This window comes from Pan paniscus, chromosome 1 (assembly GCF_029289425.2).
Source record: "Pan paniscus chromosome 1, NHGRI_mPanPan1-v2.0_pri, whole genome shotgun sequence".
NCBI lineage: Eukaryota > Metazoa > Chordata > Mammalia > Primates > Hominidae > Pan > Pan paniscus.
In genome coordinates this window covers 5,432,611-5,459,618 of record NC_073249.2, presented here as the reverse complement: position 1 = coordinate 5,459,618, position 27,008 = coordinate 5,432,611, and the positions used below count along the sequence as shown (strand labels likewise).

Here is a 27,008-nt window from a genome sequence, read left to right as displayed (position 1 = left end):
ATTTGGATAGCATTTTACAACATACAAATTGTTTTCATATATATATATATATATATATTTTTTTTTTTTTTTTTGAGACAAAGTCTTGCTCTGTCGCCAAGGCTTGAGTACAGTGGCATGGTCTTGGCTCACTGCAACTTCCACCTCCCGGGTTCAAGCAATTCTCCTGCTTCAGCCCAGTAGCTGGGACTATAGGTGTGCCCCACCAAGCCCAGCTAATCTTTGTATTTTTAGTAGAGATGGGGGTTTCATCATGTTGGCCAGGCTGCTCTCAAATTCCTGACCTCAAGTGATCCACCCACCTCAGCCTCCCAAAGTTCTGGGATTACAGGCGTGAGCCACACCACTCGGCTATATGATCTCACTTGATCCTCACTGTAAGCCTGTGAAGAAGGTATTATTAGCTCCATTGTTCAAAGATGAGCAAAATGAAAATCAGAGAAGTTATGTGATTTGCCCAAGATCACATAGCTAGTAAAGCAGTAGAACCTAGTCCCAAAGTCAGGTCTTCTGACTACAAGTCCAATGATGTTCCAGTATACCAGATATTGTAATAAATGCTGTGGGACATTTTTAAAATGAGTATGCATGGTCACTGTCTTCTACAAGTTTACCATTCCCTTTGATTCTAAATAAGCCCCCACATTCCTTATATTCTGATAGAAGAGGCTCAGAAAGTAAAGACTGTAACTAAAATGATTGGCTTGGGAATACAAATCAGGAAAGGGCTGGGAGATCGTGGAAGCTACTAAAGAAGAGGAAGCAGGCTCTAAAACAGAAATCTGATCAGATCACCTGTAGTGTTATAATGAAGGAACTATTAAAATAGTGAGATTATTTAATAAGAAACTCAGATGATACACATGAAAAGTTATGATTATAAAGGAGATAACACTGATGAAATCTTTCAGAGATGCAGAGGGTTGCTTTCACCCCCAGCAGCTGGATTTGAAACTCTTGACTGCCGCAGTCATTTTCATTAAGATGGGATACACTTTTTCTGTTTTTTTTTCTTTCCACATTTGTTGTATAACGTAAGGAAAAAGTAGGAAAGAATGAACATTTTGTGGAATTTTTGTTCTTTTCAAATTGGAGTATGATTTGAATTGGAGCCTGAAGAAGGAAATATGTGACATTGTTACATTATAGTTTTCTTTAAAATGATCTCATTTTAAAATAATTTTTACAACGGTTTTCTCCATTCCCAATTCTAAACTTGGTTTAAGGTTAAATTCTGCAAATATCTGAACATAACACTACCTATGAAAATAGAAGCGAGAAGCAAAATTTGATTAAATTTACAGTAATTCACTTCTTAAGATAAGGCAGCTATTCCTTACAGTGGGATACACCTGTTAACAGATATAACTTTCCATTTGTCTAAAACTTTGATAGCATAAAGAAAAAAACAAGTATCTAAGGTGATGGATTTATCAATTACCTTGATTTCATTATATGAATGTATCAAATAATCACATGTACCCGAAAATATGTACATCTAATATGTATCAATTAAAAATGTTTTTTAAATAAAGTAAATCAAGAAAAAAAAGAAAGCACCAAATCTTCAAGTGATCAAATGATTAAATGATCTAAAAATCATTAAAAACAAACACAGGTTTAGGAATTTTGTATGTAATTAAACCTGACCAGAATATAGCAATGTATGTCAAAAAGAAAATGTATAGAACATTAAAGAGTAACAGAAAAAAAAGAAAGAAAAGATATAGGGTATAAACACAGTTATTATTTGGGCAAGTGTTTAATTGTGGATATATATTAAAAAATAATTCAGCTTTACCTTGTCAAAAATGGAGAACATCTGAAATTTTTCTAAGCAAGGAGAACGGTATTTGCAAAGGAACTTTTTTTGGAGATGAATCTACTTTATGCATTGTTTCCAAATATTCCAGAAAAGATAATATTTGAAGGTAAGAACTTGATCAGGAGACTTAACATAATCCAGAAAGGAAGTGATGAAGCACTGAGCTAGGATGGTAGCAGTAAGACTGAAAAGGATGAGGACTAAACTGTATCTTGCTGACTGACTCGCAGCCTGTTTGTTTAAGGATGTATCCCCTCCACTGCACACTATAACCAGGTACATCCTTTTAAAAAAATTGAATACTGATTTGGAAACCGGATGTTCAAAAATTTCATCACATTGATATTTAAGACTTTCCATAATCTGATTACTAACTCTCTAATCTGAGCTTTTTTTTTCCTCCAGCATAAATTCTCCATCCATCTAGGATATTGCCTATACCATTCACAAAACAAGCTACTCCTTAATACTTGCCTTCATTTGTTTGCTTATGTTGTTAACCTCACTGAGACTGTCCTCTGTCTTACAAAAACATAATCAAATCCTCTTCTTCAGGGCTCATGTTAACCCCATCTCCTGAGTAAATTCTCAGTCAACCTCGCTAACACTTACCTATTGCTTCTCTCAACTTCTACAGCAGCTACTTTCTACAGAATTCATTTTGGCAATTAATCCTATTTTTCCTCCCACTGCTATTTGTTCTATGTGAATGTCTTCCATAGTCAATGACAAATTCTTACATATAAAAATTTTATTATATACTCCTTTCACTATCAGGTATGGGTATAATGATCAATCAACACTTCGAAGGTGAATTATTCTGATCTCTCATAATTCATGTACATTTATATAGTATATATTTACATAGTCTGTAGTTTTTCTAGAATTACAAGGTTATTATTCTAGGTTGTATTATCTGTTACCCAAGACTAAGAATCAAGTCATAAGCTTTTTCTCTATCCCCATGTATGTCCACTAGAAGTATTAATAGGAATCAACTGATTTTTCTACATATTTAAAATCTCTGTATATAATATTTATTCAAAGATATATATATATATATATTTTTTTTAAAGAGACAGGGTCCTTCTATGTTGCCCAGGCCGGTCTCAAACGATCCTTCCACCTTAGCCACCCAAGCAGCTGGGATGAGATAAAGATGTTTGTTAGTAGGTTTAAGTCCCATAATTCCCTTACTTTCAAAGAGAGAGAGAAAAGTCGGTTAGAGAGTAAATACTTTGGTCATGCACAGTAGCTCATGCCTATAATTCTAGCACTTTGGGAGGCCAAGGTGTGGATCACTTGATGAGCCCAGGAGTTCAAGACCAGCCTGAACAAAATGGTGAAACCCTGTCTCTACAAAAAACTGGCCAGATGAGGTGGCATGCAGCTGTAGTCCCCACTACTCAGGATGCTGAGGTGGGAGGATCACTTAAGCTTGGGAGATTGAGGCTACAGAGAGCTGTAATTGTGCCACTGTACTCCAGCCTGGGTGACAGAGTGAGATCTTGTCTTAAAAAACAAAAAACTTAAAGAAAAAAGAAAAAAAAGAGTAAATATTTCATCTTTTAAAATTGTGCTTATAAATGCAGAAATAACCTATTTTTTAAGAAGGGACCGAAGAAAGGTTTCAGAGAAGAAAAGCATATTGTCAGGGTGGGACAATATTTGCAGCATAGAATAAGGTAGAATTCTAGGAGAGACTTCTTAGGACACAGGCTGGCACTTCTCCCATCCCACCACAGAGAGTAAGAAGGAATTGATCAGAAGTAGGATAAGCCCAAGACATAGGGGCAAATGCACACGTCCTCCATGTGGGAACTATTCCCACTCTGGAACTGAGCAAGCTAGTAAACTCAAGAGAAGTTCATACAAATTGTCAAAATGTTAGCAAGACCATGACTCCTGGACAGACAAACTGTTTTACTCAAAGTAAAATAAAATGCAGCCCTGAGACAATGTATGTATCCTATATTATTTTTTAAAGTGCATGTTTCTTGTATCTATCTCAATCTACAATCCTTAGAAATCCATCAAACCATAATTGTGATTAGAGATGTACTATGCTTGAAAAACCTTATTTTTACTTACATTTCTATAGCACTACATTGGCACCTATATATTAATAGTTCTTATGTGATCCACCCAAAGAAGGGTGAACGTCAAATATTGCTATCCACATTCTACAGGGCTTGCGGAGTTTCCATTCTCCATGTCAAAGGATACCTAGTAATTTAAGTGCTGGAAATGGGGCCCCAAATCAGGTCTCATCACCATAAATCTAGGGGAAATGTTATAATATAGGGGTGGGGGAGGGGAGTAATATTTATGTGATAGTCGAGACACTTGAGTTTTATTCTTGATACTTAACTACTACTACCTAGTAAGGCAACCTTAAAAAGATCACTGAATTTCTAAAGGCTTCATTTTTCTCACCTAAAAAAAGAGAAATCCAGACTAGATGTTTCAGATGTTCACTTAAAAAGTTATTAAGTCATAAAATACAAGCACTAGGAGATATAAGATAAATAAGACTAAGCTCTTTCCCCTAAAATAATTTACTGATCAGTGAATGAGACATACACAGGAACAAGATAACCAAGAAACAACGTGTTAACAGCAGAAGATAATAGATTTAAGAAGGGCAGAGAGGACTAATTTAGCAAGGAATAGGGATGGGAATTAAAATCTGAATTAAGTCTTAGAAGACAGAAAAGTATCCAGGCAAATAGAGGACCAAAGGACATTCCAATCGAAGGGAACAGCATAAACAAAGCCTCAGAGTGGAAAAGCAGCATAGGTTGTACAGGGAATTATAAACAGTTCAGTATTGCTGATACATAATTGTAGAGCAGAAGAGAGATCCTGCAAGAGTTGAAAGTAGAGGCCAGATTGAAGAGATCTATGATGTATTAAGAAAGCTGAACTTTATCCAGTAGGCAATGATGATCCAAGGCAGGGCTTTCACAGGGGAATGGCATAGTTATGATATAATTTTAGAAAGACCACTTTGATACCCGTGTGAAGAAAGAGTATGAGTGGTACAAACTAGAAACAGAGAAGCTAGTTAAGAATCTACAGCAGATATGATGAGGCCTCATTCTGGGGTGATTATAGAAAAGGATCATAGGTTCAAGAAATATGCAGAATCAGCAGGACTAGAAATGGATTGGGAGTGGGGTAAAGATGTGAAGGAGAAAAAAAAGGCATGGAAAGGATCCATGTTTTTGATCAGGCAGAGACAGAACTCAGATACTGAGTACAAAGGAAGAAATAGACAAAATTATCTTGAGTTTAGCTTAGGACGCACCCGGTCAAAAAATATCTAGGTAGAGATGTCCAGCAGCCAATTGAACAGAGTAACCTAATGCTCAGGAGAGAGGCCTAGCCTAGAGATTTAAGTGTGGGAGTAAGCTGCACACGAGGTTGCAACTGAAACCCCAAAAGTCAACGTGTCCGCCCAAGAGAAAGTACAAAGTGTGAAGGGTCTTCAACCAGAACCCTGTTAAATACCAGAACTGTGCATTAGCCTAAGGGGTAGGGGGGAACAGGACAGAGGTATATCCCAGAACACAGTGGGAGTGGTCAAAAAGGAGATGGTGATCAACAGTATAAAATGCAGCCCAGATATAAATCCAGGAAAAATAAGAACGGAAAGATGTCTACTAGACTTACTGACAGGGTTCATGACATGATCTCCCAAAAGATAGCACCTTAGCATTTGAGAAAACAGCAAAAGCAGGAAGGCCATTCTTACCTTCCTCTCATCCTTCTCACGTGAGACAGGTCATAAAACTTAGCAAGAATTTTTTGACCTTCCCCTGAAATAGGTCATAAGATCCCCATATGAGAGATGCCCATACTATACCCAGAGGGAAGGAATATCCTTATTCCTGAAGACCCAGGGACAGAGAAAAGAATCTGACAAACAAGCCTTACTAAGTTCCCTTCAGTTTATTACCATTATAACCCCTTAGTCCTTATGACTATCCACCTCTTCATCATCCCTAAACATAAAAATACACAAGTTTGGCCAGGCATGGTGGCTCATGCCTGTAATTCCAGCACTTTGGGAGGCTAAGGCAGGTGGATCACCTGAGGTCACGAGTTTGAGACCAGCCTGGCCAACATGGTGAAACCCCATCTCTACTAAAAAAAAAATACAAAAATTAGCCAGGCGTGGTGGTGTGCGCCTATAATCCCAGCTACTTGGGAGGCTGAGGCAGGAGAATCACTTGAACCCGGAAGGCGGAGGTTGCAGTGAGCCAAGATCGCGCCATTGCACTCCAGCCCGGGCGACAGAGTGAGACTGTCTAAAAAAAAAAAAATTTATGTGTTTTTTTGGGTCTTCAATTCCAAAGGCTGCATTGTCACATAAAAGTTTTATTACTTAAATTTGTGTGTTTTTCTCTTGTTAATCTTCCTTTTGTTATAGGAGCCTCAGCCATGAACCTGAAATGGTAAGAAAAGATATTTCTTTTCCCCTACATTAGCAATTAAGTGGTCACTCAATAATTTATTATAAGTAGTTTCAATCAAGTGAGTAAGGGAGGAAGCTAGACTGCAGTGGGATACGAAGTGGAAACAATGAGTAGAACACTATCTTTTTGAAAAATTTAAATCAGGAGGGAAGCAATTCAAAATTTAATTAAGATTGGAAGTTCTCAAACCCCTTTACAGTTCTCATACTCTGTTTTTTTCATATAGATAAAAAGCCTATTTTGGTAAAATTTCATTAAAACCCATATTGATTAAATATGAAGTAATATCTTTATCAGAAAAATGAGGGATATATATATCCCTTTGGTAGCTACAATTTGATATATATATATATATATATATATATATATATATATAACATTTCCCAACATACCTTAGAAATACCTTGTAAAATTATCTTTTTAAAAATGTACTAAAGGGGGCTAGGGCAAAGGAAAAAGCAATGGTGAAGTAACCCTCTCTTGCACCAATTGTTCCTTCCTTAATTCCTCATAAAGACATTCTTCATTGCCCTCTGCCTGGAATATCCTTCTTCTCTGTTTTAATTTGCTTAACTCCTACTCACTCTTCAAGGACCTGCTCAAAGTCCACCCCACAGAATCACAGAATGTCAGGGACAAAAAGGGCCTTACAAATCCACTGAATCCAAATGTTTCTAACATGCTGATGAAGAAACTACATAAAGATCAGAGTTTCAGAGAATAATCTGCCCAAGGTCCTATTACTTGCAGCTTGCGGCCAGGTTGGAATTTGAACTACTTCTTCAGCTAGTATCCATTTCAGTAGACTCATTCTTTCCTCACATAACTGTTATTACAGAATTGAAGACTGCGGTAAGTCAAGCGTTAGTAAAAATCAATTTCTAAAAATTTATTTAGAGTAAGATCCATGTTACTAATACTTTTTAAAACTAAGGAGCCAACCTACAACTTACTTGTTAGTTTGAGTCAACTACCTACAGCTACTTGATTATACAAGATTACAGATGTCAAATAATATTTATTTCATGGATAAATAAGCTGACTGTCAGTCACTAAATAGGATCCTTCCCCAAGAGTGCAGCATTTATTTCAGCCTCTGCCAGTGGAAGTGTTGGAGCAGATGTTGGCAGACTGTGACATACAGTATGTCTTTAAAACTCGTTGGGGTGTGAAATTTCATAAGGTCAAAAAATGCTGCATTTTGATCAGCAGATACAAGAATTCTGTACTTTTATAAATTATTTCAGAAAAACCAATAACATTTGCTGGTAAAATGGATAAACTAAAAAGCTACACTGGCTTTAGGTAGGGCATTTAGATAATGTATGCTGCTTATGTTCTAAAAGCTAATTTCTATCACTTTAAAGCAAATGTTCACTCAAAAAGTCTTTAAAATGAAAATCTGTTCTTAAGTCAATACAAAATACAATATATTATTTCAGTTGACAATAGGGTTTAAAAAATAATTTTCTACTGAAAGAAAACCATTATTATCTAATGAGCATTTTGGTGGGAAAAAAAATGTTTTCCTTAACTAACACACATACTTCATAGTGATCTCATCTAAAAAATATCTATATAAGAATCCACTAATAGAAACAGAGAAAGCTTTTTTTTTAAGTTAGTATCCATATCGTTCAAATGACTTCACAAATCTTTTAACCTTTATGTTTACTGTTTTATCTTTTTCTTAAAAAAAAATACAGTAGCCATTCTAACCCACTAATAAGGGCTAACCTGAATTAAACAATAGGAGTAAAAAAAGATCACGGCTTTTATAATGGTAAAATGAAATTTGTAACATTCAAAGACTTATTTTCTTGAATTTTTTGTTATATTATTGCATTTTTTAGCTTCAAATTTCCCTTGTATCTTTTTTTCCCAAATATGGCTAATAGATAACATATAACCAAAATCAAAATTAAGGATATTGTCTCGTTAAAGATTTTAGCTTAATAATACAGACTAGCTAGATCTTAGGCAAGTTTAACTTAGCGTAATTTAAAACACTTTACTTCTAAATTAACACAAAGATTCTCTAATTGATTAATCAATATATTTGAAGAGTTGGAAGAGCCTGGTAATAACATAACAATAATAATCATTGTCATTATCATCATTGTCATCTTTCAGTTTATTTTGTGCTATGTTCATGCAAATACAAAATTTCTAAGTAAGTTTTAAACATTTTTGTTAGATATTTGTAAGGAAGAAAAATTTAACTACGAACATAAAATCTCCCCAGAAGATGATTTCTAATATAAATCACCTGTTTCTCATCACACAATCAAAAGAGCTAAGATTATGACAGGAAACTGATTAAAGTGAATTAAGTACCACAACATCTTATAATCATGCTAAATCTAACAACCAAGTTCAAAGGTCCTTGTTTTTATGTTATAAACAAAAACTTGAAGTATGTATTTGGGGAATTATATTTATCACATTCAAGTTCTACATAAAAATATTAAACTCTATTGCATTGTATAAGACCAAATGTTATCGATAACCTCTATGCTAAGGGACTGAAATTCTATCAAAGCTGAAAATTTCTCTATTAAATATAAACCCAAACTTTTTCACAGGTTTCTCATATAGCCTAAGATATCTGACACATAAAATCATAAAAATAAATAAATACAAGATGAATCAACAATTATAATTAACTTACTTGCCACTGAAAAGTTGTTGAGGGGATAAGGTAAATCCACATCTTGAGGTTTCTCTTTATATCCTATGAATGAGCCATCTGTCTTCAAAAGGAAGTATCTTGGCCTCCAGTTTTTTATATATTCTCCTACATGAGGAAAGCACGCATGTTAATGCTGAAAAAAATGAACAGCAGCTTTTATGCAAAAAATAAATTATGGTACAATATATGTCCTACAACACTGGCCTCCAAAAATTTAGTTACGCAATTTTCTTTTAACTTAGCTTACAAAAGAAAATACATAAGCCTACAATTAAGATTCAATAAAAACCCAAACATGTTTTGTTTTTAATGATTTCACACTTTGATAATTCATTTGCACCATTATTCCTTCAGAGAATCATCTGAGTACACATTTTGTTCAGTTTTTCATTTTATCAGATGGTTGTTAGAGCATATTTTCAGCTGTTTTAAAAAGCCTTGGTAAATCATCCACACAGTATCAATGAATTTCCATTAAAAACATTTATCATAAGAGAGGCAAGAAATAGATGTTTCTCTTCCACTAATTGTGTCTTTTTTTTTCAAAAAAGAAAGAAAAAAGTCTATTTTCATTAATAAATCTTGACTGTAACTTGTTTAAGCAACATTTTATTGTTCTTCATAGAAAAATAACCTTTTTGCAATGCTGTACTTAAGAAAACGAAAGAACATGGGTTAACAGGGCTTTCAACGATACGCAAACTCACACATACACAAACATAGTAACTATTAATACATGGTACAGTGTCAAGAACATAATAGTCAATAAATGTATACTTTATTAGAACTTAACATAAGGTACCACCTAGCCACCAAAATACACATTTTTAGCAACTACATTACAATTTGCTTACCTACTAAAGGACAACTTCTAATTTTAAGCAACAGAGGTGCTCCATGATGCTACAAGAGCTAGAAGGCTATCTGGTATTGATTCAGTTCTCTACTGGTTATTTCTACCTGCTGATTAAATCTCAAATGCTTAGGCAAAGAATTACAAAAAAATTGCAAACAGTTCAATTTTCCCTACAAATCAGCTTCTTCTTGTGACCCAAACTCAAACCCAACATCTGAAGGTTCCCCTCCTTATCACAGTTAGGTCAATACTGCCATCACAAGTCTCTCTGATTGAGCCCAATCAACTGAACCCTTAATACGTTATATCTACTCTTCTGTTAATACTGTTTTTCCCCACTCCACACATTCCCCACTTCCATCCTAATGTATCTATCACCTCCAGATTAATCTTGTGTGTACCACTTTATCACTTTTCTGCTCAAAATATCCTGTGACTCCTTACTGCTTACTGTAAAGTCCAGTCTCTTACCATAAAATGTAATCCAAATCTTTTACTATAAAGGGCAATCTCACCCCAACATGTATTTCAGATGTGGAATCATTCCTCTGAATCAGCAATTCTTAAACTTCTTAGAATCTCTTTATATCCTTAAATATTACTTAGAGCACCAACAAATTATGCAGATTTTTATCTATGTTTACTGTATTCGAAATTGAAAATAGATTTTATAAATGTTTTACTTCATTTGAAAATAAATTTATTACATATAACAAATAACATTTTTATAAAAAATAACTATTTTCTTTAAAGAAAGAAAAATGCAAAGACCAGCACTGCTTTCCATTTTTACAAATCTATTTAATGTCTGGCTTAATAGAAGACAGCTGAATTTTCTTAGCTGTTCCTGCCTTCAACATCCTGCTGCAGTATGTTGTTTTGGTTTAAATTTAGGGGGAAAAAATCTGGCTCAAACAGATATGAAGCTGAAAAAGGGAAAAATATTCAGATAGTTATGGATATCATTCTTTGATACTACACCAGAATTCAACAAGGGATAGTTTCTAAAAGGTTAGTTGCAATGTAGAACTTGAAACTTTATCAATGAACTTTCTGTACTATTATGTGAAAATCCATTGATCTATATTGGACTTTGAATGAATCTTTAACACTGTCTATAATTTTATAACATTATGCGTTGGTCACATAGAAAACCCTGGCTTATCGTGCTATGCTGATCTTCCTAATGTTGACACATTTCATTATACAATCACATTTGTTATCAATACCAGTCTCATGAAAAAAGTAAACATTGGAAAGCTGACAAGCTCATAACGAGAGATCTGTTTTCCCAAATTTAATCTTTGCTTAAAAGCTCAATTTCCATCAGTGACAGCATATACTGTCAGTTGTTTTCCTTGAGGTGATAATACTCTACATGCCCAAGCTGGTGCCCACCACTTAATGCTCAATCATGATTTATTAAACAAATGAATAAATAGAGGATATGTAGATCAGTATCCTCCACATAAGTAAGGGCAAAAAAGAAATTTAAAGAAAAAAGAAAAAAAAGTGATGCTCTTCACTTTATTTTACTGAAAAAAGACGGCCCTAATATTAATAAGCACATGACTTAATAAGGCAATTTATAAAACTAGAATGCCTAATACACAATTCCCACGTTGAAAAATAAAATAATTCCTTAATTGCTCTTTATTTTATTTTTCCATTTCATTTATTCCTATATAAAATTCAAAATCATTAGGTATTAATTCTCCAATTAATGACATATTTAGACTTCAAATGTTGTTGTACAGCAATAAGAGATTTATACTGGTACACTATGCTGTAACTCTGAAAAGGTAAATCACAATAGTTTAATAATTATACCAAAAATAAAATGAATCAGATCCATTTGAAAAATATAAAAGAAAACACGGAATAACACCATTTCTTCTTATTTTAAAATAGTACTGAATACACTTATTCAAGAAATGTAAAATTAAAAGAAATCAAATTTTCAATTCTAAGCATAATTTCCCTCTATGTACATCCTCAGATGAAAAACACAAAAACATCATTATATAAATCTTGTATCTTTTTTATTAAGCAGATTTTTAAACTTTTAAAATATTTTCTATGATCTATAGCAGGACTTCTGGTTGCCAAAAAGCTATTTAAAAATAAATGTATTATACATCCTTCAAACATAATACAGTATACCAACATAGTGATGTACTCACTCACATAGAAGAAAAATTTTAAAGAATTTCCCTTCTTCCTTAAAAAAGTATTATTTCTCACAAACTTTTTAAATAATTTTAAATTGATTTGGTTAATCAACAATTATACTGTGATACTAAGCCAGAAGTAGATCTCAAACTTCCAATAAAGACTACTAAATCTATTTTCTTGTCATTTTTCATCTATAATATGAATGAACTTTCTGAGAAGATGCTTAGAATGCATTCATTATTAATTTCTTACAGAGGCTGGACCAAAAAAAAAAAAGACAACTTAATAGAGCTTAATTCCAGTATTATACCAGATTTCAGGTGCCTGGCTGTTCGAAAAGGAACTGAACACTTTCATCTCTAGCTCAGAAGTTGAGGCAGTGTGAGTTCAGATAAGGCACGTGTTGTCAGGTTGTTCTAAAATATGGACAGAAAGTCCTAGCTTTTATGAGGCAAAGTACCCAGAACAAAGTACACTCCCTGCCACCAATCCTTTTAAGACGGACTGCTAAAAGTGAATCTTTTATTTTAAACACAGAATTTGCATCTAAGTTTACACATGATGCATCAAACCCAAATTGCATCATACTTTTATGTTTATGGCCCATAGGTTTTAACCAATTTAAAACACAACCTGGTTAAAATGGAAAGTCTTGTCAAAAAAGAAGCATTTATGATGTACCAAGTATCCCAAAGAGATTGTTCAATGGACACCCACCAATATACATCCAAATAGTAAATGTATCGTCAAGATAAACCTTCAGCAAGCACTGCAGTCACAACTGGTTAAGACTTCCAACCCAACCTCTTCCACTATATATATATATATATATATATATATATAAAATCTTCATGGGTGCTTCCACTTCTTTCTCACACTCTTTTGCTGGAAGCTATACCTATGTTGAAGTATGCTGTTATCAATACCAAAACAAATACATTTCCCAGCAAGGATTCTGGTATACTGGCTTCTGGTAGTGAGGTGAGTGGTGGACCCTCGAATGATGTACACACCCTAATCCCAGGAACCTGTGAATATTACCTTATGGTAAAAAAGAATGACTATTACCTTATATGGCAACACATGTGATTAACAATTAAGGATTCTGAGAAGATGGACTTTTCCCCTGGAGAATTATCTAGGTAAGCCCTAAATCCAATTACAAATGTCCTTTTAAGAGTAAACTGAACACACAGAGAAAAGGAAGGGGGAACGTGGCCACAGAAGCAAAGATTGGAACTATGGGCCAAAAGCCAAGGAGCACCTAGAGCCACCAGAAGCAAGAAGAGACAACAAGTGGGTTCTCCCCTGGAGCCTTCTCAGTGAGTGTGAACCTGCTGACACCTTGATTTCTAACTTCTGGCCTCCAGAATTGTGGCAGAATAAATTTCTGTTGTTTTATGCCACCCACTTTTTATTAATTTGTGACAGCAGTCCTAGGAAATACAGCTCCTAAACACTATGACCAATGGCTTGCTAACAGAGCTAAAAACTACTACTTACTCATTGAGTTCTTGGCATAGGACATGTACAGATTCAGTTAGCACCTTCTGAATGCAAAGAGGAAAATCCACATTACTACTGTAAATGGTAGAGAATCCTACTTGTAAATTATGAGGGTGGAAGAAACTGTTTGCTAGAATTCATGGTTTTACTTAGTCCTAATAACTTCAGATTCTGGACCTTTGCCACCTTTCTTACTTCACTTAATAACTTATTCCCTGTAGTTAAAACAAACGATCTCAATGATTTTGAGTAAATTTTGACCACAGAAAACATCCTGAATTTCCACAGCTGAGTAAAAATACTGCATTATTTTGGACCTCAGGCTTAGTCTATTTTTTTTTTTTTTTTTTTGAGACACAGTCTTGCTTTGTCACCAGGCTGGAGTGCAGTGGTGCAATCTTGGCTCACTGCAACCTCTGCCTCCCAGGTTCAAGCGATTCTCCTGCCTCAGCCTCCTGAGTAGCTGGGATTACAGGTGCGCACCACCACACCCACCCATTTTTTGTATTTTTAGTAGAGACAGGGTTTCACCATGTTGGCCAGGATGGTCTCGATCCCTTGACCTCATGATCCACCTGCCTTGGCATCCCAAAGTGGTGGGATTACAGGCGTGAGCCACTGCGCCCGGCCAGGCTTAGTCTTTAATAACAACCTGAGATGGGACCTGGTATGAGTTTAGACTCATGCTCACTTTCCACCTAAAAGATCTGGATAGGATATTCAAATAAATCATCTTTATCACGAATTATATACTCCCAAACCAGAGCTCACCAAAAAGTTGACAGTGTTCACTTCCTACCATTCACCTGATAACAACAAACTGTATTTTTACTTAATAATCTTCAACCTAAATTAGTCCATATATAAACATTTTATTTCATTATTCATCAACACTTTACTGAGAATCACATTTTGATTTTTTAAAAGCTTAAGTCGTAAGTGTAAAAGCTGAAGTCGTAAGCGCCAAGGCAGAAGCTAGAAGTGTACGTCTCTGGACTAAACAGTGATTGATTAAAATGTGCAAATAGTCTTTAATCTAGAATAACTAAGGAATATCTAGATTTGTTCAGACATGCAAATGGAAAAGATCTTCAGAAATAATTCAGCCTTGTGACCTCACAAATAGATCATGTTGATGAATATCTGATACCTTTTTAAGGCTACATTGTGTTCCAGAACCTAGTTCTAATTCTAACTTCATGAAAGGTAGAAAGATGTGAGGTGAGCTGGGTACTGGTTGAGAATACTGCAGAAATACTCATCTCTACCTTCAACTGTCATGGACTATGCTAAAAACACAATAGGGTAGATTCACTGAGATGTAACTAAACAAATATAGATACAATCCAATTGAAAAGAAATCTATAAAACCATAGCACTATTTTTCACAAATCCCATAAAATTCATTTGAAATTCATTTAGTTCATTTAGAATTTAATTAGAAACAACACAATCACCATTTTAAAAATATGCTTCTTACCTAAGAAAAAATGCAAAAAAAAAAAAAGACCCTAATTATCAAGAGTTGCATAACAAACAAAAATTCTAATTTTCCGATACAGGTGCTAGCTTTTTAGGATACCAATGCTCACTCAAACTTGTTGTAACATAGTCTTCAAAGCTAATCACTGCATAAGGAAGACGGTGGGAGCATCCTCACATGTATGTCAGGAATAGATGTTACTGTTTTATCATAAAGCTAAAACAAGTATAAGCTTAGCTTTCCTCAGAATGTTGTATTTTAAATATTTAATTTTCATGTTTAATCACAAGCAAAGTCACAAAGTTTTTACCATGTATGATTATTTGTCCTTATACATCTCTGAGGAAAAAAATGTATAGATTACATCTATACTTAATGCATGCGTTAATGAAAAAACAACCTCTTTCGCAATCTTTATTATTTACAGAGGGAGAGAGCCATAGAATTTATGCAAAAAAAAAAAAAAAAAAAAAAAAGCTGGCCATACTGTCAATGTGAAAAGCATGTGGTCACATTTTCAGAATAAAAGAAATTTTAATTTAAACCAATGCTATGTTGTGTAACAAAAGGTACAACAAATTGTTGTGATCAATACGAGGTCAACAAACTTCTCAAATTAGCCTTCAGTTTCTTTCCCACTCAACCTCATCATTAAAATGCTCCAGGCAGAACAATGTAATGGTTAGGAGCAAGGACTCTGGAGTCACACAGCTTGGGTTTGAATCCTAATCACATCATTTATTAGATGCATGAACCTAACCTCTTTACATCTCAGGGTCCTCATCTGAAAAACAGAAATCATAGTTTTTATCCGCCAAAGGGTTTTTGTAAGGACATAATGTAAAAAGCCCTTAGAACACTACCTGACATATTTCAAGTATTTGATTTGGTTGTTAGCAAGTGATACTAATACTAATACCACTTATGATAATATAATTTATAATCCAACTACAAACCACACATTAAATTTTCTACTAATCAGTACTGCACTTATTCAGAAGTATTTACATAAATGAGGCAACGATTAATTTTTTAAGTCTCTTTGGCTAGTGTCAGGTATATAAAACATGTATTTTATGTAAAGAAATGAAGAGGTTATCCAACATCTAAACACAGTATTAATTTGACTAATACTTTTAGTTCTTTTGAATATCAGGATATCAGAGGGGTAAACTAGTCTTCCAAAGAAAAGAGCAGAAGTCAGATTCTTCTGAATTTTTATAAATGATACACACAAATGTACAGTACCATAAAAATATAAACATTTTATGAATTTTCAAAGAGCAGCTTTAAACCAGAAAAAGGCAGTTTTCAGTAAAAATAAATGTACATGCTTCAAGAAACTATCTTTGGCAATACTCCTTAAATAAAAGTCTTCATGAGCCAATTTTTACCTAAGACAAAAACAGATATAATGTTGATTTCAGCATAAAATCTATTTAATTTCATAATTCACAATGTAGTAAATATTTAGTTGCCTGTTGACAGACACCAAATTTTCATGTATGAACTACCTAAAAGAATATGGCAAAATCTTTTCTACTAATGGATTTCATAAATAAATATTAGCACAAAAAATACTGTATAGTCCATAATTATGTGATACATCTTAAATATCAGTAATCAATTATAGTTACTGAAGAAATGCATGACAATAAATATAATAAGACATTTGCAGTCTTTAAAATTACTGATTACAGTTTTATACAGAGGAGTACAATTAGTTCTGAGTGGAAGCCTATTCATGTCTCTTAGAGAATCAAAGAAATGTGCTTCTCACTCAACTTATCATAACCATGTTTTATTGATGTCTTAAAAATAATCCTGGGCCAGGCGTGGTTGCTCACTCCTGTAATCCCAGCACTTTGGGAGGCTGAGGCAGGCGGATCACTTGAGGCCAGGAGTCAGAGACCAGCCTGGCCAACATGGCAAGACCGTCTCTACTAAAAATATAAAAATTAGCCGGGCGTGGTGGCGGGGCCCTTATAATCCCAGCTACTCGGGAGGCTGAGGCAGGAGAATTGCTTGAATCCGGGAAGCGGGAGGTTGCAGTGAGCCGAGATTGCGCCACTGCACTCCAATCTCAGCAACACAGCAAGACTCCATCTCAAAAAAAAAAAAAAAAAAAGAAAAGGAAAAAAATCCTGAAGAATTTTGTTCATATTATCTACATTGCAATAAACTAGCGTAAGTTTTCAACTGCACAGGGACAACATGAAATGTAACTTTTTAAAGTGATTTTGCATATTATAGGTACTTATTAAATACATATATTGATTAGATTTTCCAACTCCTAAAAACCTGAATTTTTAGGTTATCATTTATCTTTTATTGAGTCTTGAAACATGTTCTTTCCTTGCCCTCAGGCAACTGAAAAGTGTTAAATTCTATTCTGATGTCTATGCAATGTCTTTGACCACTTGTCATCAACCAGCTTTGGATGTGTGTTGATAGTCTGTGAAAATTGAGCAATGTCTAAGCATTATGAACTCCTGCCCAGCTCACTCATTTTAAGGTGCTGCTGCTCAAGACCACCTAGATCAAAAAAGCCACTTTAAACATCTTTATTTAGATTTAAGAAAAACGGGCTAACAGTTATTCAATCAAAAATACTCGGTGAGTGTTAAAATATGTACAAGTACTAAGAAGGCAGCAATAAATGATACAAGCATAGTCCCAGCCCTCATGGAGCTTTAATAAATGATACAAGCATAGTCCCAGCCCTCGTGGAGCTTTAAGTCTAGTAGGCAGCTGTGAGAGGTGGGGAAGAAAAGGGAATGAGTTGACTAATTAAAATTTTAAGTGAAAATTTCTCCCATTTCTTTAACCATTCTTAGTGATCCAGAATGTCATACTGGGGATGGCAATAGCCCCTATTCCTTGGCATTTCTAAATAGCATCTCATGTGGATTCAGAAAAAGGTAGTCGATGATATTTGTTGCTTTGACGTCTAACTGTGGGGAAGGGACTGGGAAGAATATCAGCGTAGGATTCATCGATTTGCTGCTATGTTGATTCCAAGATGAGGCACTGCATCATCCTGCATTCCTCCTTGAAGCCTCACAATAACACAAGCAAAAGCAAGGCAATAGGTTTACTACCCTTTCATCTAGAATAATAAATAACACATCTTTACGTTTCAGGTTTTAAGATTATTGCCCATTCTTGTCTTTCTCACTGATTTCTGCATAATATTGATTAATAAGGTCAGATTTTTAAACACCTGAATTTCTCTTTATGGTTATTTCACCCGGTAAACTCTGGGTCATTGAGATGTTTGTCTGCTCTTGGACTGGTCAATGTTGCCACTGCAGCTGGCCACACGGAAGGTGTTTACAATTTTCGTGATTTTGTGTTGTGCTTCCGAGATGTCTTAAAGGCTTTCCAGATGTACCCACATTCCTCTGCTTTGCCACATATGTTCCTTCATGATTATTTTGAAAAGTATATTATAGTCAAGAAACTCTCATTCTAATGCATAATGCATGAACTTGTCATTTTTACATTAAGTACAGTTTTCACTTCATCTTAGCCAAAAGTCCGAGAAGCAATACTATGAAGTATAGTTTTCATATCGGCTTCCTAAAGAAAGCTGGGGTCCATGTTTTGCTTTGAAGCTGATGAGATGATGAGAAAAATACCTATGCATTGAATACCAACCACAAGATGTTAGAATGCCAACTTCTCTAAGATCTCAGTATGGTTGGTTTGTTAGTACTTTTATCTGCTTTACAATTTTCTTTTGTTTTCCAGAAAACTGCATAATTATCATCTACCCTTAAGTATTCTGGTATTTGTTTCATGATATTCGGTAAATTGACTAATCAAATCCTTGTTCCACTTGTTTTTAGGAAACATTACATTTTTAACCAAAGTGATGCTTTTAAATTATTCTCTTAAACACAATAACATCTTAATAGAGTTATAGTACCCAGTTTTACTCTAAGAGAAAAGCAAGGTGAGTAAGGAAGGCACAGGAGCATTGGGTGGAGACACAGAGAACAAAGCATCCACACGGACTAGCCAACAGAAAGCATCCCGGCAATTTAATGAAGAATAAACGGTGACTTTAGTTTACATAGCAGTAGATATGTTGTGGAGAATTACTCAATCTGTACGCAGCCTCCTGCTGGGTTAAGTGTGAGCTAAGTTATTATTTTGCTTACATCTGCGCCCTTGTAGGCTGTGAAAGCAGAGCTTTCTTTTTAAAAATCTGTTTTCTGCATTAGAGCAGAGTTTCCAGTTCCACACACTGGATTTAACACAAAGTCATTCTTGCACCATTTTCAAAAAGTAGTCATAGAATTTTAAACTATTATAAATATAGACCAACTTAAAAATATAATTTCATCAGAAACTTTAAAACTTCCTTATTGTAAATATTTCCCATTTTACCACCTTATATTATCTAAATATAATATCATACATGGCATATACACTGCAGTAAATAACCTTAATGAATACCAAATATGGAAGCAGTGAGTCCATAACGCAAGAAACTACCACAGAGGTGGGCAATAACCATTAATTCAATGACTAAATAAACCTACCACCATTTGAAACAAAGACTATACTCCCGTCAGAAAAGCTCTCTCAAACAGAGAAGTCTCTCTATAACACAACCTCGTATGGTTCAATCCACTTTTCTGTTAGAACATGTCTGATGGATATGAGAAATAACAATAATGGTGCCTCACTACAGCAGTAACTGGGAGTTTGCAGAGAAGGCAGGCTGTAGTGCTTGCTCATCAGGAGGTGGCCTGTGCCATCAGAAAAAACTCTCAGGTGGTTCAACCCACCCATCCCACTCCTATACTAACATCAATACTCTACAGAATAAAAACTAATAGGACTTTATCTTAGACTCTTACCAAGGAGTTTTCCTCTAAGAAAAGTCTAGTAGTATGGACCCTAAAATGGCACTGCATCAAACCGAGAGCTCCACTATTCTGAGGATGAATCCATGCCCTTCATAACTCCTCTCTTCCCTCCTTTGTTTTCCTTAGACAACGTACTGATTGAGTCTTGTACCACAGCATGTTAAGTGGTGAAAGGAAGAAGAGGTAAGAGCAAGGAAAAAAAGGAAACATGAATGTCCTCAGCCAGGCACTGTGCTCAGGCTTCACTTACAGAGCCCTCTTCACAGCAACACTGAGACTGGTGCTGCAGTATTCTCACTTTTCACAGAGAGCCATGCTGAGGCTCTGAGACACTGGGACAAGATAGTAAAGGACAGAGTTAAGATTCAAAGAGTGGTTGGGAGCGCACACTCTCAAGCTGGACTGCCTGGGTTCAAATGCCAGTTCTGTCACTCACTAGCTGTGTGAGAGACAGTGAATGCTGTTTAATCTCTCTGGGTCTCAGCTTCCTCTTCTGGAAAATGTGGACAATAATAATGGAGAAATAAATTAAAGTTTGTAAAGCATGTAGAACAACATCTAGCTCACTGCAAGCATTATGTAAGCATTTGTTAACTGAATAAAACATCTCAGAGTAAGGCTAAGGAAACCAATCAAAGGAGATTTAGTGAGTACCTAATATGTACAATATGTTAGACTACACAAAAGTAACTAGAGTGTTTAAAATAAAATGGAATTTCTTTAATTTGTCTAGACTATCACTATTGCACATTAGCTGAGCAAAGGAGGTATTGATTTTTTGTGGATAAAATTTATATTTTTGTTATTCACTTTGCTTATGTCCTGTCTTCATCCCTCATTACTAAGAATAATGAACTGAGTGTCGCTTATGTTTAACTCATTGAAATCTCTAGTGAAAGACTGACAATACCAACTGTCACAGAAATCATCTTTCTTAATTCAATAACAACTAACTATAGGGCAAAAAAATCAAAAGCCTTCCACTGAATTTACTAGTAAACATTGCAATGTTTCTTTCAAATTATAAGAAAGTTACTCCATACAAAAAGAAAGAAGGACACAACTCATTCTGGTTTTTTTAAATTTTAGATTCAGAAGGTACATGTGCAGGTTTGTTACATGGATATACAGCATGATGCTGAACACCTCATTATTTTGACATCAGGCCTTCCCCACTCTTCCTTTCTTATTACAAAAATTAATCATCATTTAATCCCCAATATTCTGAATTCAAAGAAGTGTTAAGTCACACATCAATATCAGGTCTTTACCTCTACTTTAAAAACGTATGCTTTTATAAGTGCACAGGAATAAGTGTATTTCAACTTCTAGTATATTTATACATAGCCACTGCATATACAGCAAAGTAAATTACTCTTGATTCATATTATATTTGAAAGATGTGATTATGCTTAAGTTTTTAAAACTGAAGGGAATCTATGCTTCCATTTTAATGAATACTGCTCCATATTAAAAAGTGTGGCTTCAAATAATTTTGAATACTAGAATATCTGCTATCAAAGACACAAAAACTAAAACGCACCCGCCAAGTAAAATCATCTTAACTTTTCCAGGTAATTTTCTTATACTCTCTATGAACCCATCTAATTTGACAATTTATGGCCAGTCATGTTAACATTTTCTTAGACTAGAACTGAATATGTTTAAATGATATCGTCGAATTGAAGGGCACAGATATATCTAACATTTTAAAAGAACACAACAAATCAAAGAAATGCAACCACAAATCAAACACTATTCAATTACTCAAATAAATAATTTTGAGTACTCCCCAAAGAAAGCTTATAGATAATATAAATAGAAAAGCTGCTTCTCAATGTTAAAAATGAATTTACTTACCTTGGCCCTCTGAGGGCAGTATTACCTAACACATAGAAATTTCAGAAAACAATCTTTACCTATCATTCTAATAAAAACAAAATTTTTAAAATGAAATGGGCATATTTGCTCATTATACGTACATATTTCTTTCCTCATCATTATCTGTACCTCAGTAAGCATAATAATGCTGTTTTCAAATGTTTCCAGTGACTTTGAAAGGAAAGATTTTCTTAAAACCAAGGCATCAGGAAGGAAAATGCATGGAATCATCAGTATCACTGAAGTCATCCAAAATACAATAAAATAAAAAAGTATATAAGAATTTTACATTGCATAAATAATCTAAGTTCCTGTTTTGCTCTCTGTAGAATAATTTGTTTTTAAAAACTGCAGGACATCAAAATATACAATCTTTCAGTAAAGACAAAGTAATCTGAGGAGGATAACAATTCAGTTCCAAAGTGTCTTCTTAAAAGCAGCCAATACCAATACACTCGTTTGTTACAAATCACTCATTTATTAATGAAATATAATGCAAATGACAAATTGGCAATGTGGAGTTGAAGCACTCACTGAGTTTTCATAACTGATTCTTACACTAAGAATCTTTACATAGCATAAGGATTATCCATTCTAGAATCTAAGTCAATCAATGTACACTGGGTGTTTTATTCCTTTTGCTATTTCACAGAAAGGAAAAGTTTTCTAGCATTCACTTATCAAAGTTTTTTTTTTTATATACAAAACACTGAGTAACTTACCCTATATAATCCAGTGGTATGATAGACCTTTAATTTAAGAATATAAAAAGTGCTAATCTTTATGTCAGAGTTTTACATACAAGTTAATTAGTAACTATCCAACTTTCCAGGTCCCACCACTTCTCCCATATAGAAAAAAAAAACAAAACCTAGCATTAAAAGAAAAAAAAAAGAGCTTCTATTGAAGGAAGATAAAAATTATTACAAGCAGGTAAACAGAAAATTTACTTTGACACAGCAAGATCTCACGTGGATGACACTGATTGCCATTTAGTAAAAATGTGTTTTATTTAGGTTTTGTATTTACTTTTTCAAAAAAGTCCTTGCTTCTGTAATTCAAAGTATAGTAGTTCACTCAGGAACTATGCCATTATTTAGCATAACTTTGAATAAATTAGATTTTTAAAATTTGAACCACTAAACAGTCTTATTCTTTTTAAAGTATATAATATCATGGATATTTTAAGATCAAAAAATTTTAAATTATATTTAAAATCCTTCTTTACTAAAACAAAAGGTAAAAGGAACTAGCTTAACAGTTGAACATACTACAAATTCAGGGAAGGGAAAGAAGGTCATTTTATAAAATTCTTTTCTATAATAAATATATATACTTACGTTTAAATATCTCTTCAAAAAGATGCCAGGAAACAACAACTGCTGTTCTATGCGTTCTTGCTTAGAAGTATAAAATTATGAACTTTGATGCTGTGTTCCAGTCTCAAGCAAATAAGTGACTTGCTTGGCCAAAAAAATAGACAAACTTCACGATTTATGCTTTTCCTGCCTTTGTATCTTAATCATCTTCTGTTCTAAAAAGTGCTACCACGTTTACCCACATCTTTAATCAGATTTTTTTGAACTAAAACACATTAAAAAATTTAAGCCAAAACATTTAGCAAGATGCCTTAAAGAATATGTCAGACAGTGAAATACTCTGTTTTCAACATACTGGCCAATATTTTTAAAAATTGCTATTCATGCAGTATTTTGATGAGGCACAATTCAAATATACATTAAAGCTAGAAGTTTCTGAAGTTTTCTGAATTATCCTGAAAATATACCAAGTACGGTTTCATTTATTTGTGAAAATGTCCTTACAGTTTCATCCTCATTTGTGATATATTTCATAGGCTATGGATATTTCCACTTCTTTGGTACTGTAAGTTGTTTTTTATAAAAAACAACAAAAATTATTTGTTTATAAATTTAGACTGTAACACTTAACTATCTGTCTAGAAATACTGGCATCCATCACCATGTGCCATTAAACATTAAAATATCCTTATATGAAGCTACTAGCACTCCATTCAAAAGTGAGGGTTATTTTTCTAGTGTAACCAATTTATTCTTTTAAACCAAAATAGAAGTTCTTAGTCACTATACCCCGTCCTATGAAAGACTCTTAAATACTAAATTAGGTGGCTCTCCCAGGTACAACAACCCTTGACTCACCATCCAAAATTATTCAGTAATATTTACTAGCGTGGAATGCCGGATGAAAACAATTTGAAAAGAAAAATGTAAAGAACCACCACCTACATCTGTATGGGAATTAATCATACTCTTAGGTTTATTGACTTCCTCATGTCGACCAAAGCCATATCCTCTTTACTTCTCTAAGAAAACACTTCTGCTTATCTCAGCACTTTCATCCCTATGTGAGCTTGATTAGTTTCTTCATCTGCAAAATAAAGAGTTGTGACAATCAAATAATGCTTTAAACCTCCATGAGGAGAAGAAATATTATTTTTAGCTAGGTGTTCCAAAGTCTCATTTTAAAGATAATAACCCAAATACAGCTTAAGTACTGGCCGTAGCAGAGAAAAGTTCAGCTCCAAAATAAGTTGAGGTTACTTTTTTAAGTATGAGAAATAATTTTGTAGAACAAAATGTGAAATCAGCTGGCCAGGCACAGTGGCTCACGCCTGTAATCCCAGCACTTTGGGAGGCCAAGGCGGGTGGTTCACAAGGTCAGGAGTTACAGACAAGCCTGGCCAACAAAGTGAAACCCCGTCTCTACTAAAAATACAAAAATTAGCCAGGTGTGGTGGCACGTGCCTGTAGTCCCAGCTACTCGGGAGGCTGAGGCAGGAGAATCGCTTGAACCCCTTGAACCCAGGTGGAGGTTGCAGGGAGCTCAGACCATGCCATTGCACTCCAGCCTGGGTGACGGAGTGAGACTCCATCTCAAAAACAAACAAAAGAACAAAATTTGAAATCATCATCACTAAATAACCACTAATACCATACATCCGAAATACTTTTATCCAACTGTTTTCTTTATATTTTCTTTAAATAATTTATTTCCCTCCACATTTATAAAACAATCATATATCCCTAAATAAACATAAGGTTCCAAGAAACAACCTTCTATCTGTGACCATTCTCTCAAACAGCCTCTACAGCTTGGTATTCTTATTCTATGATAGTCAGAGCATTATAATAAATACTCCAATTGTAATAGCTACAGAGCTCTAGACTTGCACATAACACCTAATAAAAATACTAACAGCTACTACTGAATTCATTCAAGACATTCTAAATTTATTATCTCATTTTGTTTTCACAAGATCCTTGAATAGCAAGTATTGTTTCCTTCTTTCAAAAGATGAAGAAATTCACATTTAAATAGTTGAAGTGACTATGAGTAAATTCACTCATCTAAGTTAAGTGATATTTAAATCTGGTCTTTGTAACTTCAAAGACATTCTGCCTTTAATATTTCAATCACCTTAATATGTATACTTGCCTGTACTACTAAGATTTAGCAAATGGCTCTGAAAGAATCAGAAGTAACATATCATTAATAAAGCATAGACCTGCAAGTTTGCTTGTGTATAAAAGTTGGTATAAGCTTGCTTTTCCCAGTCACTCATTAATATCCTGACCACTGACAAACCATACCCTCTCACTTTAATAACAAACACCTTCTACTTAAAAAATGGCATACTGCTCGCCTCCAAACTTGGTAGGGATATTAGGATTGACTATGAAACTGTAAATACATGGACATAATCCTACGCACAAATATGGATATATTCATGGCCACCGATATAAAAGAAATAAATACATGAGACAAAGGAAAAGTCAAGGTGGCTGATGATTTTCTATGCCTTTTCAGCAAACACGGATTAGAGTCACTTGAGTAAAAACTGACGGTGAGAGAGAAAGTTTTTTCTAGATAGACCCGACCTCTATTTCTTTATGAAAAGCAGAAAATAACAGATAACCTTCCTTTAATTCTTTCAGAAAGACATTACTCTGGACACGAAGCTCTGTCAGTACGTTGGCCTTTCAACCATGCTTTGGGCAATTTCTGCTTGATAATTATGCAACAAAACCTTAAATGTTTTAGGAAGGCATGAGTTCCAAAAGTCAAAATAAGCACTTTTTAATTCTCCACACATATTTTTTTTTGAAATGTTAAGTCCACATTGGGCGGAAAAAAGAAAAAAGGAGAAAAGTCAGAGCTTCTCTTTTTTGTTTTCTAGTTATTCCATTCATATTGATTGGTTCTGAAATGTTACAAAAATTTTTGGTGTTCTAGAAAATAAGTAATATGGAAAATTTTTACCTAAGGTCACTGTTTCTTCTCAATTATTTAAGGTGAAAGTAATAAACCAGACATTTAAGTAAACATGCTCACTTCCATCTAAATATAAATGTTATCACAGCATTTGAAAACATTCCAGATATATCAAATCTCTAACACCTAATGACAAGAATGTATCAGAAGGAAATAGACAACCAACTCATTAATGCTTGATAAAAATGCATGCTTGTCATTTATAGAATCCATGACAACCATGAGAAAAAGAGTATGTACTGATCAAAAAGGCCAGGTTACTATATAACTTTGTTTCACAACTAAGGACATTTAAGTTCAAAGTATTATGGAATTACTTACAAAATAAACTGGGTACTCTCTACCTCACCCCTAGTGGTAGGCTATAAAACAAATCGATTCAGTTTAAAATAGTTTATGTGCCGACTAGTGTTAAAACGTTCATGTATGCATTAAGATCACACCAAATCACCTGACTGATTCCTTAATCAAAAGCTCCTCTTGGCAGTTAGCAGTACACACCTAACATTAGCCAAACAGGTTATCTACCATCAACACGGAGAAATAAGAAACTTTGTATTGCCATTTAAAGAAGTTGCTTTCTAAAACTAGACATGAATAAGGGACAGAAGAGGAAGTATTAAACCCCTAAACTAATTAACGAAATAAGGGAGGGGGGATGCAGGAAAACAATGATAATTAGTATGTACCCTTGGTTAACCAAATCCACACATACATTCATTCTGTATATGCACAAACATCAGCAGCATCATAAACCGTCTCAAGTTCTAGCCATTATTCAGTTCGACATCTGCACATGTTTATGCGTCTCTCCAAACAACCTCTTGAACACCCTGCTGGAGCTGTCATTTTTTTCTTCTCCCTATCTGGCAGATGGCAAGTCAACAATCGGCATCAACAGCAGCCGAATATCTCCCC

General features: G+C 34.4%; 1 protein-coding gene across 4 annotated transcripts in view; it reads right to left on the bottom strand.

Moving 5' to 3' along the window:
• The window catches only part of AKT3 (AKT serine/threonine kinase 3), a 352,958-nt gene that overhangs the window by 185,071 nt on the left and 140,879 nt on the right, over positions 1 to 27,008 (bottom strand). For 2 of the 4 annotated variants that reach the window (XM_055096538.2, XM_057299372.2), the window contains exon 2: positions 8,978 to 9,103. The exons of 1 other annotated variant lie outside the window; for it this stretch is intronic. Coding sequence is in view for 1 of the 3 variants with exons in the window: in XM_057299372.2 (XP_057155355.1) it covers positions 8,978 to 9,103 (126 nt within the window). In the remaining 2 variants the exon portion in view is untranslated. Of the gene's footprint in view, positions 1 to 8,977; positions 9,104 to 27,008 lie in introns of those variants that run through there. One more of the 4 variants, XM_034949985.3, reaches the window with a different exon arrangement.